Source organism: Protopterus annectens, chromosome 14.part0 (genome assembly GCF_019279795.1).
Source record: "Protopterus annectens isolate FY-2018-M chromosome 14.part0, PAN1.0, whole genome shotgun sequence".
Taxonomy (NCBI): Eukaryota; Metazoa; Chordata; order Ceratodontiformes; family Protopteridae; genus Protopterus; species Protopterus annectens.
Genome location: NC_056748.1, coordinates 609,499,062 through 609,516,507, shown reverse-complemented (window position 1 = coordinate 609,516,507; position 17,446 = coordinate 609,499,062). Strand labels below are relative to the sequence as shown.

General features: G+C 43.2%; 1 protein-coding gene across 3 annotated transcripts in view; it reads right to left on the bottom strand.

The window, feature by feature from the left end:
- The window catches only part of LOC122789133 (WASH complex subunit 2A-like), a 2,558,205-nt gene that overhangs the window by 1,399,322 nt on the left and 1,141,437 nt on the right, over positions 1–17,446 (bottom strand). For all 3 annotated transcript variants that reach the window (XM_044056354.1, XM_044056357.1, XM_044056356.1), the window contains exon 15: positions 13,415–13,591. In XM_044056354.1, coding sequence (XP_043912289.1) covers positions 13,415–13,591 — 177 coding nt within the window. The remainder of the gene's footprint in view (positions 1–13,414; positions 13,592–17,446) is intronic.

Sequence of the window (17,446 nt, the reverse complement as noted above, 5' to 3'; positions counted from 1 at the left end):
ATAATTGAGGTCTCAGGCAGGTAATGGTGATCTTCTAGGAGGCCTTAAATTTTTGGCTCCTCTAAGATACTGCTTTGGTAAAGAATGAGAAAAGATTGGTGGCTCTGTATTGTAATGAGCCCAAACGGCATAGGCATGGATTTTGATTGATGAGAAAGATAGGCCTTTGTCAAGCATCTCAGTTAAGTATTGTAATATCTGAGGAATATTTGGTTCTGCAGTATCAATTCCTTGTGCTTGATTCCAAGCACAGAATCTCTTCCATTTGTCAGCATAAGATTTTCTAGTACTAGGCCTTCTGGCTTCCAAAATGACATCCATCACAGCTTTACTGAGAGGTGTTGTTTGTATGACTACATGATTAGCCATGCTGCCAGGTTCAGAGTCTGTAGTTGATTGTTTTGCTGGGACAGTAGTTGTGGTCTTTGAGGCACGGTCCAAGCTGGGTATTGAGACAAGTTCCTTAGGATTGGGTACCAATATTGGCGGGGCCAGTCCGGGGGAATTAATATCATCTTTGTCTTCTCTTGTCTGACTTTTAGGAGGACCTTGGGTAGAAGAGGCAGAGGAGGAAAGGCGTAAACTGATAGGTTTTTCCAACTGAAGGATAGGGCGTCCACTTTCCATGCTCGTCTGTGATAAATCCTTGTGCAGAATCTTTTCAATTGATAATTTTGAGGAGAGGCAAATAGATCTATGTCTGAGCTCCCCCTTTCTCTGTTATCATGCTGAAGGACTTGTGGATTTAGTTTCCACTCGTGAGGATCCATAAGGTTTCTGCTTAAATCGTCTGACAGCATGTTTTGTTTTCCTGGCAGGAATTGAGCTTGAAGATGTATTTCGTAGGCCAAAGCTGTGTCCCACAGTGCCATGGCTAATCTGCAAAGGGGGTATGAGTGTGTGACCCTTGCTTGTTTATATACCACATTACTGTGGTGTTGTCCGTCTTTATCAGTAGTTGTTCTGGATGAAGTAAGTCCTTGAAGGCTGTTAGGGCACTTTGAACAGCTAGCATCTCTTTCTGGTCGATATGTAGATGCATTTGTTTTGGTGTCCATAAGCTCTGAATGCATCGCCCTGCCATGTGGGCCCCCCAGGCATAATCTGATGCATCTGTTAAGGTTTGGCTGACAGGGGGTAGAGTGAAGGGCAGTCCCATGTTTTGGTGACATGCCTTTGCCCACCATAGAAACTCCTGTTGCAGGCAGAGAATGAGAGGATTCATTGTTTCCAGACTGTGTGAATGTTGACTCCATAAACTTTTTAGGTACCATTGAAGTTTCCTCATATGCAGTCTTGCATATGGAATTAGTAAGATGCAGGATGCCATGAAGCCCAGAGCCTGCAGAATTTGCCTTGCAGAAGACTGGGTTTTTGTTGCCATCAGTTTGAAGTAAGCAGTCAGTTGCCTTTGCTTTTCTTGAGTGAGGTAAGCCATCTCGGCAGTTGTATCCAAGCTTGCACCCAGGGATTTTATCTTTTGAGAGGGTACCAGTTGATTTCTTTTCGTTTATTGTGTACCCTAGGCATGATGCCTTTTCACAAATGCCAGGTGTCGAAGAAGAGTGTCCTTGTTCTCTACTTGAATGAGACAGTCGTCCAAGTAAGGATATATCTGTATACTTCTTTGTCTCCAAAATGCAATTACTGGTGCCAGGCACTTTGTAAAGACCCTGGGCGCAGTAGATAAGCCAAAGGGCAGTGCAGAAAATTGGTAATGCATTAAGCCAGCCTTGAATCTGAGGTATCTCTTCTGCACGATTGTCTTATTGGGACATGCAGGTATGCCTCTTTTAGGTCTAAAGTCACCACCCAAGCATTCTTGCCCAGCATGGGCAGAAACTGCTGCAAAGTCAGCATTTTAAATTTTGGAATGTCCAGGAATGTGTTCAAAATTGATAAATCCAGTATTGGCCGCCAGGCCTTGTCCTTTCTGGGTACCAAGAACAGTCGAGTAAAAACCTTGTCCTTTTTCCTGTTCTGGTTCTGTCTGAATGGCCCCCATATCCATGAGGGACGTAACCTATTTCTGTGCCTCTGCCCATTGATTTTTTGGCAGATCTGGCCAACCATTTGCCATTGGCAGAATGTGGAAATGGAATCTGTATCCCTGTGATATGTTTAGTACCCACTTGTCCTGGGTTATTAACTGCCAATTTTGAGCAAAAAGTGCTAATTTTTCCCCTACGGGTGCTGCCAAAAGATAAGTGCTTGGTGTAAGCAGAGGGAAGTCATTGGGATTGCTTTCTGTAGGTTTGAGCTTTATCTCCTCCAGATTTGGAGTTGGAAGCGCCCCATTGCTTTGACCTGTATGAATCTTGCATCTGGTATCTGGAACCCTTAGGGCATCTGGATTTTCCCCTTTGAGCTCTGTCTGACACAGGAAAGGACCAATTTTTTGTAGGCCAGTGTCTACTGAATCTTGGTGGCTGCACTTGAAAGAAGTCTTTAACAGTTTGCATGGACTTAACTTTGTCTTCCATTTTCTTTAAAACCTCTTCTGCCTTAATACCAAACAGAGAATCATGCTGTAAAGATGCATCTAGCAATTTGGCTTTAACATGATCAGGCAAATTTTGTTCCTTTAACCAGGCATGCCTCCAAATCACAGATCCAGTAACTGCGGCCCTGCAGGAGGCCTATAAGAAATCAAAAGCACATTGCAAAGTATGCTTTCCAACTTGTTCAGCTGCATGCAATAATTCCTGCAATTATTTATTTTCAGCACATTCTGAAATCAACATAGTTTTCTGTTTAAGCAATCCCATAACATGTTGGTACTTAAGCATATGAAATTGACAGTTTAAGGCCCTGATTGCCAAGTTTGCAGATGTATAAACCTTTTTTCCCCATCTGTCTAGTGCCTTTGAATCTTTGTCAGAGGGGGTAGGATTTTTTGCTGTTGAGGCCTTAACTCCCTTTGGACCCTGTGAAATAGTTTCAGGATCAGTGGCAGGGTTTCTAAATAAAAGTTGATGCGAGTCAGGGACCCTGTAATATCTGTCAGGCTTACTGGGAGCCGGAGGTAAGGTGTCAAGGGTCAAGCCCAACTCCGAAAAGACATCATCCACAAAGTCTAAAACAGGGGGAATGGCTAAAGGCTTGTGCTGGGGGAGAAGGAAATCCTTGAGTCTCTTTTTTGATTCTGAGAAGTCTTGACTCTCCCAGTGAAAATGCTCCCACAAAGTATGCAAGGTTTCTCCAAATGAATAATCCCTCAGGAGGAGATGCAGATGCAATAGACTCCTCAGCATCAGAATCCTCATAGGGAGGTATAGATAATTCCTGATCAGAAGAGAAATCAGAAGAAATAGAAATCTGATCTGAAGATTCATAACCAGTGTCTTGCCTAGGCCTCTTATCTGGAGGGGGATGGGTACCCCTAATCAAGGTAATAAGGTCTTCAGCCATTTTGATCATCTGTGTTTTAGGCATAGAGGCCTGTGCACGTGGCTCATGCATCAGCTTTTTAGTTTTAGAAGTTGCTTTTGTCTTTGGTTTAGCAGCTGTCATTGGTTTGATATACAAATACTGAAGTCTGAATACACCCTCAGAAGCCAGTGCCTGCTCAGCGGCTCCGGACCCATCCGAGGGAGATACATCTGTCGGTCCAATACCTTGAGTATCTTGTGGCATGCCGGACTCCAAATGGGTGTCGATAGAGGCCTGCAACTCGAAGGTAGCGGATATCAGAGGCGGCGAAAGCACCTCATTGAGTACCGGCAACTGGCTTAGGAGAAGCTTCGTCGTCTGTTTTGGATCTTGACTGCCTTTCTCTGTCCTTTTCTTTGCATTTTTTATGTACTCCGGTAGCCAGATTGCTACCCGACAACATTCCTGGGTAGTTAAATCTGTTTCTAAAATACTTTGATGCAAAAATATACCGACGCTTAATAGTGCGTTGGTTAAATCTAGCACAAAACCGACAGCCAGACACATTATCAGGGTCTAGGCAAGGAATACAGTATAAATGGAAATCCTTATGAGGTATTTGCTTCCCACAAGTAATACAATTATTAACTTTTTTCTGACATCGGTAAAAAACAAGAAAAAAGTTTCCCGAATGGGGTACTTAGCTTTAGTGAAGACTTTGGTTCTGAAACTCAAACTCGAATATTTCAGTAGTCAGCCGACTGGCACTTGTGAAATGCTTCTGCTTCGGGCACCACATGGCAAGAAAGACTAAAGAAAATGGCGCCGGCTGCATGTTTTTTACCCTTGACGACCTGATGCCATGGCGCCGGCTGCATGTTTTATACCCTTGACGACCTGATGTCATGGAAGAGAAGACAGCAATCGACGCAGGACCCAAGACTTTGGAATTCAGGCCGACTGAGGGCAACCTGCCAGCAGATTATCCCAAATGTAATGACTGCAACTGTGAAACATGAAGAACATCTAGGCATCTGTGCTGTCCGTTTTTATTCTTCATCAACTTCACTCCCTTCCATCCTTTTCTTCTGGAAAGACCTACTGGACTGTATTTGGAACCTACAGTTCCAGGTTTGAGCCCTGCCTTTTTTTTTTTGTTATCTATACATGTCTCTGTTTAACTACAAAGATGTATGGCAGCAAACTGTATCTGAGGCAATGGGGGTGGAATAGGACATTATGGATAGAGGGAGGAGCTCGGGAGCTGGATCCAAAGTCTGGAATATGCAGCCAAATCAGATCCAATGGTCTGATCCAAAACATAAGTTGAGAAAGAATGAAAATGGACAAAACATATGCCTAGTTATGACTTTTAAACATACCACCTCCTCAAAAAGAACATCAGCATTAGAAATTGAAAAGCTGCTAGCAGATTCATCCAAATTGTCCCAACAGATCGGCAAGGGTTCAGAACCTACTCAAGATTCTTTTTGGTGCCAAAAAAGAATAGGGACCTCAGGCCAATCTTGGATCCAAGTCAACTGATTTTTTTTGTCAAACACTCAAAGTTCCAAATGGTCACGGTTCAGCCCATACTCTCACTCTTATAGAAGAATGATTGGATGCACATGACAGACCTTCAGGATGCTTACTATCATATCAAATTAGACAGGTGGTCTGGAAGGTTTCTGCACTTCTGGCTAGGAGCCAGTTATTTTCAGTTCACAGCCCTACCCTTTGGCCTCAGCACAGCCTCCTGGGTGTTCACCAAGTGCATGGCAGTGGTTGCAGCTCACTCAAGCTTGCTTAGGTTTTCAATGACTGGCTCCTCACTGCTCTCACCAAGTACCCCTGATCCACGCCCGGGACTACTTTCTTCAGATCTCTACTGCAAACAGAACCCAACAGTCAATTAGGACAAATCACAGCTCTCCCCTCACACAAGTACTGAATTTCATAGGTGCTAATCTGGATACTGTTTCCCAGATAGCAAGGCTACTACACACCTGATAGGCCATGCTACAAAATCTAACCCTGCAACTACTGCCTTTTTTTTTTTTAACACCTTTATTGAATTATCACTTGTGACATAAGCAGATTTACATCTGTATAAAAGTAATCCAACTGTATTAACATCTTCAGATTTACAAACATTACACTTCATATATACTGCTACTGTATATGTTATATAACCTAAGCAACTTTACATACATTATTCAATTTTTGTCTTTTTTTCTTTTTAAACAAAAAACATCTTTAGTAAACCATCACTTAAGATTTAGGCAATTATACATTTATATAAATGAAAACAAACCACACTGACACGATCTTAACTGCAAGCATTTTACATCACAAACAATCATACACTCCCAGTTGCAAACATTAAACATCATATTAGATGAAAGCGCTTAACGAGGAGTAACTTTTAGTTATGTACTCACCATAACTTCAGATGTTTGGGATCCATCTCGCCTACATTCTGACTGATGGGTTCGGAGCCGATCCCTCGGCTCACGACTCGGCACGCTTATGCCAAAGAGCGAAGTCTCTTATTGGCTGAGCTTACTATATCCCAGGATGCACCACTACCAGTCCCCCAGATCTAGTTTGTCCGCATACATGCACACATGCATACCCTGCTTATATAACATCGTCAGATGAAACAAGATAAAACAGTAGAACTCAAAACCGTTCAATCTCTTCTGATCTCCAAGGCAGGGGGAAGGAGGGTGGGTATTAGGAATGTAGGCGAGATGGATCCCAAACATCTGAAGTTATGGTGAGTACATAACTAAAAGATGTTATGTGATCTTATCTCGCCTACATTCTGACTGATAGGACAGCGTCCCTAGCATCTGAATCCTGGGTGGCTCACTGGAAAACACTCCTGAGTACCGTGGAACCAAATGATGCTCGTCCTTTAGATGCCACATCCAATTTGTAGTGGGAAATGAAAGTGTGCGGATTGGACCAAGTAGCCGCAGCACAAATTTCCGATATAGCGAGCTTGGAATGAAAAGCTATAGAAGTAGCCATAGCTCTGGTAGAATGAGCTTTGATAGATGTTGTAAGTTGCTTATTCGAAGAAGAATAAGCCTGAGTTATGCAATCTCTGATCCATTTTGAGATAGTAGCTTTTGTGATGGTTTTTCCCAATTTATTATCTGAGAAGGACACAAACAACTGGTCTGACTTACGAAGTTGCTGAGTCCTGTCTAAATAGAAGCGTAATTGCCTGTGAACATCCAATTTATGGAGAGTGTATTCTGCTTCATTGGAGAATTTTGGAAAGAAAACTGGTAGCTCTAGAGATTGTTGGAGACAGAAACTAGAACAGACCTTTGGAACAAAGGATGGATTAGGCCTAAGTGATACTCTATCCTTGTGGAAAATCAAGTACGGTGGCTTAATAGACAGGGCTTGAAGCTCTGAAACTCTTCTTGCAGAAGTAATTGCAACTAAGAAGGCAGTTTTCCAAGACAGATATTTTAACTCGCATGTAGCAGCCGGTTCGAAAGGGGGAGATGTTAATGCAAGCACCAAATCAAGATCCCACGGAGGTGCAGGATGAAAAATTGGTGGTCTTAATAGGCTTGCACCTTTAATGAAAGTTTTGCATAGTCTGCTGCTCATCAAAGGAGGATCCATGGATTCGTGGAATTTAGAGATAGCCGCTAGTTGGACTTTAATAGTTGAGACAGAAGATCCCTGATTAAACAGGGATGTTAAGAATTTCAAAACCTCTGGGACAGGAGCAGTGATAGGGTCAAAGCCCTTGAGCTGAGCTCCAGATAGCAAACCTCTTCCACTTACTGAGGTACAATTTGTTAGTGGTGGGTTTGTGGGCGAAGATAAAATGTGAACAACTTCCGGGTCTAGTGTGTGCCTTCTAACTAAGGTCGGAAGTGGAGGAGCCAAGCTGTCAATTTCAAAGATTGAAGGGACTGATGCCGATGTCCCGACTGATGGATTAGCAAGTCCGGAATTAGATCTAAAGTCCACGGATCGTCCACTGCATGCTTCTTCAGGTAAGGAAACCATACCTGACGAGGCCAGTATGGGGCAATCAGTATCATTGAAGACCCCAATTGAGAAGCTTTTTGAATAACTTTGGGAAGAAGTGGAATTGGAGGAAAGGCATAAAGTAGCCCTGTTGGCCAAGGTTGTGCTAGAGCATCCATGGCTGGTACTCCCTGATGTGGGATCAAGGAGAAGAACCTTTGGCACTTGGTGTTTAGAGGAGTTGCAAATAGGTCGCAGCATGGCGTCCCCCATCTCCTGAAAACCTGAGCTGCTACTGTGTGGTTTAGAGACCACTCGTGAGGAGAGAGAATTGTCCTGCTCAGTTTGTCTGCCAATATATTTGACTTTCCCGGGATGTGGGTCGCTACCAAGAAGCGGTTGGTAGCTACAGCCCATTCCCACACTCTCATGGCCTCTCTGCAAAGGGGGTATGATCTGGTCCCTCCTTGTTTGTTCAGATACCAAACCACCGACATGTTGTCTGTGTGGATGGCGATGATGCCCTGAGGAAGAAACTTGTGTAAGGCTTGTAGGGATAGAAGTACAGCCCTCATCTCCAACACGTTCATGTGGAGAAGAGCTTCATCTGGAAGCCAGGAGCCCTGAACTAGCCTGCCCAGACAATGCCCCCCCCCACCCTATCTGGGAGGCATCTGTCGTCAGGGTAACCACTGGAGAGGGAAGAACAAAGGGTTTTCCTTGATCCAAATTGGATGTCTGAAGCCACCAGCGAAGGTCCCTTTTGCATATTTCCGTAATCATGATGTGATGATTGAGGGGAAGATCCTGAAAGGACCATTGAGTTGACAATAGCCACTGAAGAATCCTCATGTGTAATCTTGCCAGAGGAACTAAAAGAACCGTGGCAGACATTGAGCCTAAAACTTGTAGAACCATCCTGGCTGGGGCTTTGGATCTCGAGATCAGAGCTTGAACTTGGCCCTGTAAAGTTTGGATCCTTTCGGCAGGAAGAAAGACACGCATCAATCTTGAGTCTATCTCTGCTCCTATAAACTTTATGCGTTGAGAGGGCAGCAAGACAGATTTTGACCAATTGAATGTAATCCCCAGGGTAATACCCAGGGAGATGGTGGCTTTGAGGTTGTCCATTAGTAGATGCCTGGTGGTGGCAGTCAGGAGCCAGTCGTCGAGATAGGGAAGTATGTGAATGGGATGGTGTAACCTCCGGCAATGATCCGAAGCACCCATCTGTCCTGAGTGATTGACTCCCAGGCTTTTAGGTGCTTGGCAAAACGACACCCGACTGGCTCCGGAGCAGCACAGCCGGGCAATCCCTCATGACGTGTGGGAGGCTGAAGAGCCACGAAAGGACTCGCGGTCTCCAGAATTGCGGGGCCCTCTGCCGCCTCTGGGACGGCGTCTCCCTGAAAAATTTCCCCGTCCTCTGCCTCTGGAAGGGGAATCTTCCTGCTGTTGGGAAAAAACTTGCGAGATTTGCGGAACCACATTTTCCCCCCTCCTTTAGCCTTGGGGTAAGGCCGAAAGGGAGTGGAATAACGTGCACCTACGGCAGATAAAGTTTTTCCCTCTTGCTCACAGCGGGTAAGGGTGTCTTTAACCTTGGGTCCAAACAATGAGGACCCATCAAAGGGAGCGTCGAAGGAAGACTTGAAGGCCTCCGCAGAACTGACACAAGCGGAGCCAGGCTTGTCACGTGAGCCACGCCTGTGCCTGCCGCTCTACCCACCCCTTCGGCCGCATAGGAAATGAGCCTCATGGACGAGTTAGAAATTGACATAAGGATAGCCAACTGAGAGCTAACCGACTGGGCTAGCTGCTCAGGTAGGTTACCAGAGGGAATCTGACAACTCCTTGACCAGATCCCTCTGAAGCCTGGTAAAATGTGCCAAATAATTCAGAGACCTTAAAGTAAAGGCCGCTGAAGTCAGGGTGCTTCCATTGCCTGTCCATACTCCTAGACTCCTTATTAGGAGGATGGACGGACGTTGAAGCCTCTGCCACGTCCTGTTGTGTAGCAGATGCCACCACCATGGCATCTACAGCCACGCCTTTAGTGAGGAACTCCTTCTCAGGGGGAGCAGACAAAAATTTATTTGGACGAGAAGGGACTGGTTCCACGGTATCTGGATGTTCCCATGCCCTTCGACAAACTAAATCCAGAAGCTCGTCAAGGGCGGAGACACCCAGGAGGCGGAGGGCTGAGCCCCAAAGGCCTTGAGGAGCACTGACTCGTCAGCAGAGGGGGGTTTGGATATCCAGCCGCCTCGTTGTTTGAGGATCTCTAAGATGTCTGCAAATGAGACATCATCCGAGGGCGACTGGGGACCCCTCTGCATCATCCAGATCAGTGTCTGATGTAATAGACTCGGGGGAGTCCACGTGCTTCCTCTTGCACGATCTCTTTCTTGGGGTTCCTCCGAAGACAACTCCGAAGAACCCTCAGGAGGAGGGAACCCCACTGGGGTAACCTCAGGCCCGGGCTCCGCTGACTACGGACAGGGAACTGCCAAAGACCCAGTCTCCACGCCCAGGGAAGGTGACGGTAAAGCCGAGAGATGGCAAGAGGACTTGGCCAAGGCACTCCTCATGGCTCTGCAAGCCGGACCCCCAGGAGCCTCGGAGTGTCCGGTCCCCTGAGCCGTGATAGCCGAGGGATGTCCCGCAGACGAAGCACCGAGGGGAGGCTCGGAACCAGCATAGGTCCCAAACATCACCCCGGGTCCAGCTGAAGACGTCCGTACCAAACTCGGACCAAGGCCGGGTTGGAGTAAGGGTCGGAGCCGACCCTGAGATCTCCACCGGCTCCAACAGCACCTGCTCCGATGGAGCCGAAGCAGTCGGAGGAGGAATGGCAATGGGGTGGGCCAAGGTCATCGGCTCCGAAGCCAACTGGGTCGGAACCGAAACAAATTTTTGGAAGACTGGGGACTGGAACAGTCTTTGGAGCACCCTGTCTATATCAGAATCTGACATCCTCGAAGACCGAGAGGAAACAGAACGGGTCCGAGACGGCCTCTCCAACGGCCCCAAAGGGCTAGGGGACCGGCTCCGAGGCGACTCGATGAGTATCGGCGCCGAGGGAATACACACACCAGATTCCATCGGTGCCGAGGTGGACTTCGGCGCCGAGGAGGAAGTGTCTGAGCGACCCTTGTCGGCTCCGAGGCAGTGGAGCCGCGAAGGTGACACCCACCTCGATGCCCCAGCCATCGGCTCCGAAGCCAGAGGAGTCGACACTGGTGGCATCGAGGCAGACCGTTCCGACCTCGGCTCCGAAGTCCTTGGAGCCGAAGGAGAGGCCTGCCTATGTCTCTTAGCGGTCGGATCCGACGGACTGGTCGGAACCGACGCCCTTTTCTTTTTGGCCGGAGAAGGAGAGGATGCCAAGGCTTCTTCAAATGAAGGCTTAATTAATCCCTTAAGAATTAATTTATTTTTCCTCTCCTGGAGGACCCTTGAGGAAAAAGCGTGACATACGCTACATGATTCCTGTAAATGTTTTGCCCTAAGCAATACACACAGAGAGTGATCGTCCGTGATGGACATTTTGAAACTACTACTTACACATTTTTTCAAGCCCGAAGGCCTAGGATTCTGAGACATTATAGGGAAAATTTCAGTAATCTGACTGGAAAAAAATACAATTACTGGTGACACCCCTAAGTATAGGCTTACAGTTATCACTCGCAAATGACAAGGGACTTTGAAGACCCTGTAAGAACAAACAGCTACCAAAAATTTAAAGCCTTTTTACTATATGTAGATAGGAGGGTTGATTAACCGGGAAGGCCCTAGATGAAGGGGGCCTGCCAAACTCAACCCAATCACACAACAAAATTCACAACAAATCCAATCCAATCACACAACAATGTAAGAATAGCTGTTAAAACAGCTTTTTTGAGAGAAAACAGCAAAAACTGACAGAAAAAGTTAGTCAAAAATAACTACTCAGCTCAGCCAGCTCGAGACCACGTCTTCGCAGGTTAGCGGCAAACGAGATCTGGGGGACTGGTAGTGGTGCATCCTGGGATATAGTAAGCTCAGCCAATAAGAGACTTCGCTCTTTGGCATAAGCGTGCCGAGTCGGAGCCGAGGGATCGGCTCCGAACCCATCAGTCAGAATGTAGGCGAGATAGGATCACATAATATCGAAGAGTTTTGTAAATAACGAAGTGTTCTTTCTGGATCCACACTCGTGTCATTTGTGGGACCAAGACACCTAGTATATCTAAACAGGAGTACTGCGTGTAACATTTATAGTGTTGACTTTCGCTGACAGTTATTTTAAACATTAAACATCACTTATCTACTCAATCATTTTCAGTCAAACATTACATAGCTCATTTAAGTCCTGCCTTTTAAACATCATTCCCCCCTGTATATATTGTTCCCAAAATTCCCATTTTTTTCCTGTATAGTTTGCTCCTACCCTTTTCTAAAGATCTCAACTCCAGTTGTTCTAAAGATCTAAACTCCACTTGTTTTATCTCTGTTACTATATTCACTACTTCTAGTATAGCTGGTTTGATTTTGATTTCCATTTCCTACTAACTGCTTTTTTGGCAGCAGCCATAATTACACTCAGCAAGGCCTTACAATGTCTAGGCAATTTCGATTCTGTATCACAGCTCAGAAAACTCATCTCCCTTGTCACACCAATTTGCTCACCCAGCATCTCTGACAGTGCATCCTACAGAGAATCCTTCAAGTCCACCAACTCACCACACTCCCAGAAAATATGTTCCCAGTTACCTCTTTCTTCCCCGTTAAACATCCAACATTTGCTGTCTACTCGAGGAAAAATTCTCTGGAGTTTACTTGGGGTAAAAAAAATACCTATGTAAACATTTCCAAGCAAAAATTCTAAATCTAGATTTTGTTGCATATTTGGGAGACCTACCTCCCATTGTTTCTTTCAGAATTGCTTATCCAATCTCTCTTCCCAAAACTTTCCTAAACTCCTCTGATTGATTCTTATAGTTATCATGCAATATTTTATATGCTCTACTAATTATTCATTTTTTAATGGCAGATTCTGTGCTAGATTCTACTAAAAACTCTACCAGTGCTGGTCTTTTGTTTAGGACCCTCTGAATTCTTCATATCTTGTACAACATCCAAACTTTCTGTGCTCCAGTAACAGGTTATCACGATAAACTAAGTAGCAGAGGTGTTATGACATACAATATCACAAGTCAATCAATGAATTCCAAATGAGTAAAAGCCAGTCAAAGGTCAAATGGCTGAAAGTGAAATATAATTTCCATTTACTCTAGGACTCAGTGTGGTCCCCTAATTCTTGGGTACATTTTAGTAAATGATCAAAACAATATGTAGGGACAAGACACTTGCATTTTATTTTTACTATAACCCTTACATGCACTTACATTAAGATACTAGAAAATGTAATGATCACAATTTAGCAAATCGCAGTACAACAGTTAGATTTTCTTATAGGCCTAGTTCAGCAGTACAAAGAGATTAAGTATTGACTGTGATCCATGCAACTGGGGCTTGATTAGCAGCCCCATCACCAGAGGCAGGACAAGCCTAATAAAGAAGAGTGGCCCACTCACCTCTCAAAGAGAGGGGGATGGGTTGCAAGCTTTCAGTGAGCAAATGGGATAGTAAATTTCTCCAGTGGAGACTAGAGAAAGCACAACCTCTGCTTGTGGATTTGAAGTATGGGCTGCTGCTGACAACTTCCCTTGCTAAACTAAGACATCACCAGTGTGAACAACCGATTTCATGTCCTTTCATTTGTATAACCTGTGTGTCTATGCAGAGGATAGGGCTTCAGGTAAAAACCCAAACCACCCCAATGGTTGTCTAAATGATGGCTCTTCCCAGTTTCCCCCCACTACAGTGATGTGGAATGAATGAGCCAATTGGTCAGAAAAGGGACGATAATTGGCACACAGTAGGTGCCAAAAACTGCAAAAGAAAATTAGACATTCTTATGTAACTACCTTATGACCATTTGTGACCAGCATCATTAAGTACTGAAACATTTGAAAATGCGAATAACATGATCTACCTGAATTAGATTTTTTCATATTTGATCCAGTAAATAAATAGTCGTCGTCATCATCAAAGAGGCCTCCGGTGACAGACTGTTTTATAGCTGAAGGTTTGACTTCATTTGGTTTCTTGTCTGTTGCTTTATCTTCATCTGACTCTTGCACACTTGGGTTAAACAGATTGTCACCTGCAGCTTAATGAAGGAAGAAGATGCAAACAAAAAGAAAAGAATGCTTAGGAGAGATCACTTTATACAAAATCAAACCAAACGTGTTACAAAATTAAATATACCTACAAACTAAAGCAAATGATAAAAAATGCTCAGTCAAGTTAACAATGAAAAGAATAACATATGTAAAGCAGTTCATAAAACATCAAAGATAAATTGCACTAGTGTGATAAATGCCCGAAATCTTAAAACAGATTCAAAAATAAGCCTTAGCACATGCAGGTAATGTCTTTAGGGGTGTTCTGATGGCCTCCAGCACAAGCCCAGATCAATCAAACAAGCCATGGGGGCTCAAGAGGAAAAAAAATAGATTCAAATGTTACATGTTTACAGAAGCCATAATATAGGAAGAAAATTATGCATAGCACTTAACAGCAACACTCCCCAATTGAGGCTAAACTAGTCAACATCCATAAAGCATCAAGTGAGCAGATTTCGTAGCAGCTCCCATCATGTCAAATATAACCACACCGATACATTACTATATCAAATGTTGATGTCTTTCACAAAAAATAGATAGCAGATCACACAGCTTCTTAATACTTTGAGAGTTCTCAACCTTCCATCTTCATAATGAGGAATCCTACCTCTCATACTGTAGAACAAATTAGCAAAATTTGGAACACTTACTAATAGCTTACTTAAAGCTTCAACTACAAAGCTCATGTGATGGTTAAAATATGCTATTTTTTACTTATAAAAACTTACTATGATAAATTAATATGATTCAGTTCTATTTGCCGTTGATTTCAGTTCAAAAAATTCCTAAGACTTAATTTGCAACAGACCCTTTCAATGGAACTTTGAAGAACATGAACTTTTTAAGATCTCAAAAAAGGAATGTTCTTTGTAATGAGGTACACTTGAGAAGTATACCGTCAGAGATGTCAAAAAGAAAGTAAAGTAGACAGATGTGAAGACTGCTAGCTATAAGAGAAATATGAAGAAATTTATAGGTGGTCTGAACAGACTAAAATAAATGGGAAGACCACACCCACAAAAGTGAGAGGAACAAAAAACACAGTTACAAAAATGTTTTGGTTCTTCTACCTCAGCTGTTCATCAGGACACCAGACGTATCGCTCCCTATGTCAAATCAGGGTAATTTTTTCCCTATATAATATCCCACTTTATGGGTTTCAAGAACTGTGCCAGTAAAAAGCAATCTAATCTTTACACTAGAGGCTTTTACTAAATGACCTGTATTTCCTTTTACATGATGAAATGGATTGGAGGCTTAGCATTTGCTTTTGTTACAGGGTGTTAGAATGATTACAGTCATGCAAATAAATAAATCCCCTCTAGTTGTAATAGCAAACCTCTGGAAATGTCATCATATTTCCTTAACAGACTCCACCACCGGCCAGCCAAATGTGTTACCAGCAATATAGGCAGAACTCCTACTTGCTGAAAAATTGGAATGAACTAAAATGTCGGCTTGATCTCCCTGAAACCAGTCTACATCATAAGGACCATCACAATGTTGGTGCTGATAAGGCCTAAGATATTAAGCAATCATCTTATTAAAACTGCCATAGAATTAAGCAGTACAAAAAAATGAAAAAAAGGCATTAGCACTACACTCAGTAAGCCACTAAATTAACTTTCAAGAGAAAGATAGTAATTAAGAAATGAGAAATAAGAGAAAATGTTAAGACTGTTATCAGTACCTGACAAGATGATTATGTATATGAAAGCTGTCACTCTAAGTAAAGACAGACCCAAGTCTTATGAATATTAGCTACTGATACACTCAAATCACTACAGATGCATAAATAATACCAAGGAAAGCTCACCAAGTAAAACCTCAGGCCAGAATCCTCAGAGAAAGTAGAATATGAGAAAATGTTCGAGTGCTTAAAGAAAGGATAAATATCCCGCACATCTATAGGAGTTCAGTCATTCTTTTCAAATAAAGAGGACAAATCTGACATAGTAAAAAGTATGCTTTTTCTTGCAGGGCAACTTGAGGGAAAAAGAAGTGGCTGATGGTCACCTCTTCAATCCCAGAGGGAGGGTTTGGGGAAAACTTGATGTCTGCGTGACCTGTGACGGACTCCAGGTGCCTCGCTGGTCATTTTCAGGGTAAACAAAGAGGCAGTAAAGTTATCTGGATATCACTGCATCATCTGCTCCCTCTTAACCAAGTGCTGCAAGTTTGATGGCACCTGACAACACACTCGCAATGTTCCACTGGTCCCTCACTTCCTAAGGCTACTGATGTTAAGAAAAGTCAGCGGTACTCACAGAACATGCCTATTTTTCCACAGTTAGGAAGGAGAAATACGTTAATCTGGGGCTATGTGCATCAGAAACCAGGAGGGTCGCCAAAGGCAGCATATCACTAAGCAGAGAGAAAAAAAGAAATGTATTTTTTTGTTATAACTAAAATTCAACTCTTAGGGTTGAGAATTGTTTTGCATAAAATATATTTTATGACTAGTAACAATGTGGTGAAGGATTTATGACTTTCTGTTTCTGGAGCCCTTTAGAATACACTTTTTACAAGCTGAGTAGGAGGGTCTGGTCTGAGGACCAATTACTGCAAAAAATCAGCAGAAGTAGCAGTAAGATATACAAATACACACAAGTCATGAGTGAGCACATAATGCAGAACATGTTTGTATATACAAACTGGTAAAATCTGTTTAAGTACAGCAATAGTTAGTAAGTACATTTTAACATAAAAGGCAATCTGTGGGATCAGAAATGTTACCATCAGAGGTAAATGTTTCAAATTCAGAGACAACCCTTCTATAGTGCTTTATCTTAAAGAGCTGCAGCACTAAGGTGGGTATTCTCACTGATTTACAGCAAATGTAAATTAGGCATTCCTGGGGAGGGCAAATGCTAATTAGACGTGCTCTGCCCCCAGAAATACCTGTGGTAAATACCTTTAAGCAGCTGAGCAATTCACAGAACTGTTCAGTTGCTTAATTCACCACTGTTAATCATGTTAATAGGGTCAAAAGTTCACATTCCCCCACTACTCTCAATGGGAGCGATTGGTTTAGAGGTAACTGCTGTCAAATTTAGCAGACAGGTAAAGGTCGGGTGTGTGTCTGTGTGTGTGTCTATATAGATAGATATATATATATATATATATATACATACATACATACATATGTATATATATATATATATATATATATATATATATATATACACACACACACACACATTTTATATATATATATATATATATATATATGTATACAAAGCTATGAAGTGGTGTCAGACATGTGTGTTCATAAGTACTAGGCTAGCTGTCCTTACAGGCCATTTTAAGCATAGCTAATTTCCCTTTTTGTGCTCAAAATAACCTACCCCATTTGGTTACAAACCGGCCTTTATCCATCCCATGGTTGATAATTACATTATTACTATTAAGAATAACTGGGATCATACTATAGATAATTTGAGGGGACACGTGCATAGGATAAAGCATTTAGGATCTGCCCCCTGTCCGCTAATAGTACAGAGGGGCAGTCTTGGGGTACATTTTCTGTTTCCCATCCATACGTCTAAGTTGTGCTTGAAGATGGACAGGGATGAACTTTGTTTTACGTGGATGGGGAGTCTGTTTCAGAGCAGCAGTATCCTCTACAAAATATACCAGTCCCTCCAAACTATTCTGTTGATGTTGCAGAAGAGGTTTAGATCCCTAGACAAGAGTATTTCTGATGCCGATGTGCAGTGGAATCCATCAGTAATGGGTCTGAGGATGCCTTGTGTGCCAGACGCAAGTGACCTCTTAGCAGTCTGTAGGATACAGAGTATATTGACAAGGCTTTTAGTAAGGTATCTCTGTAGACGTTT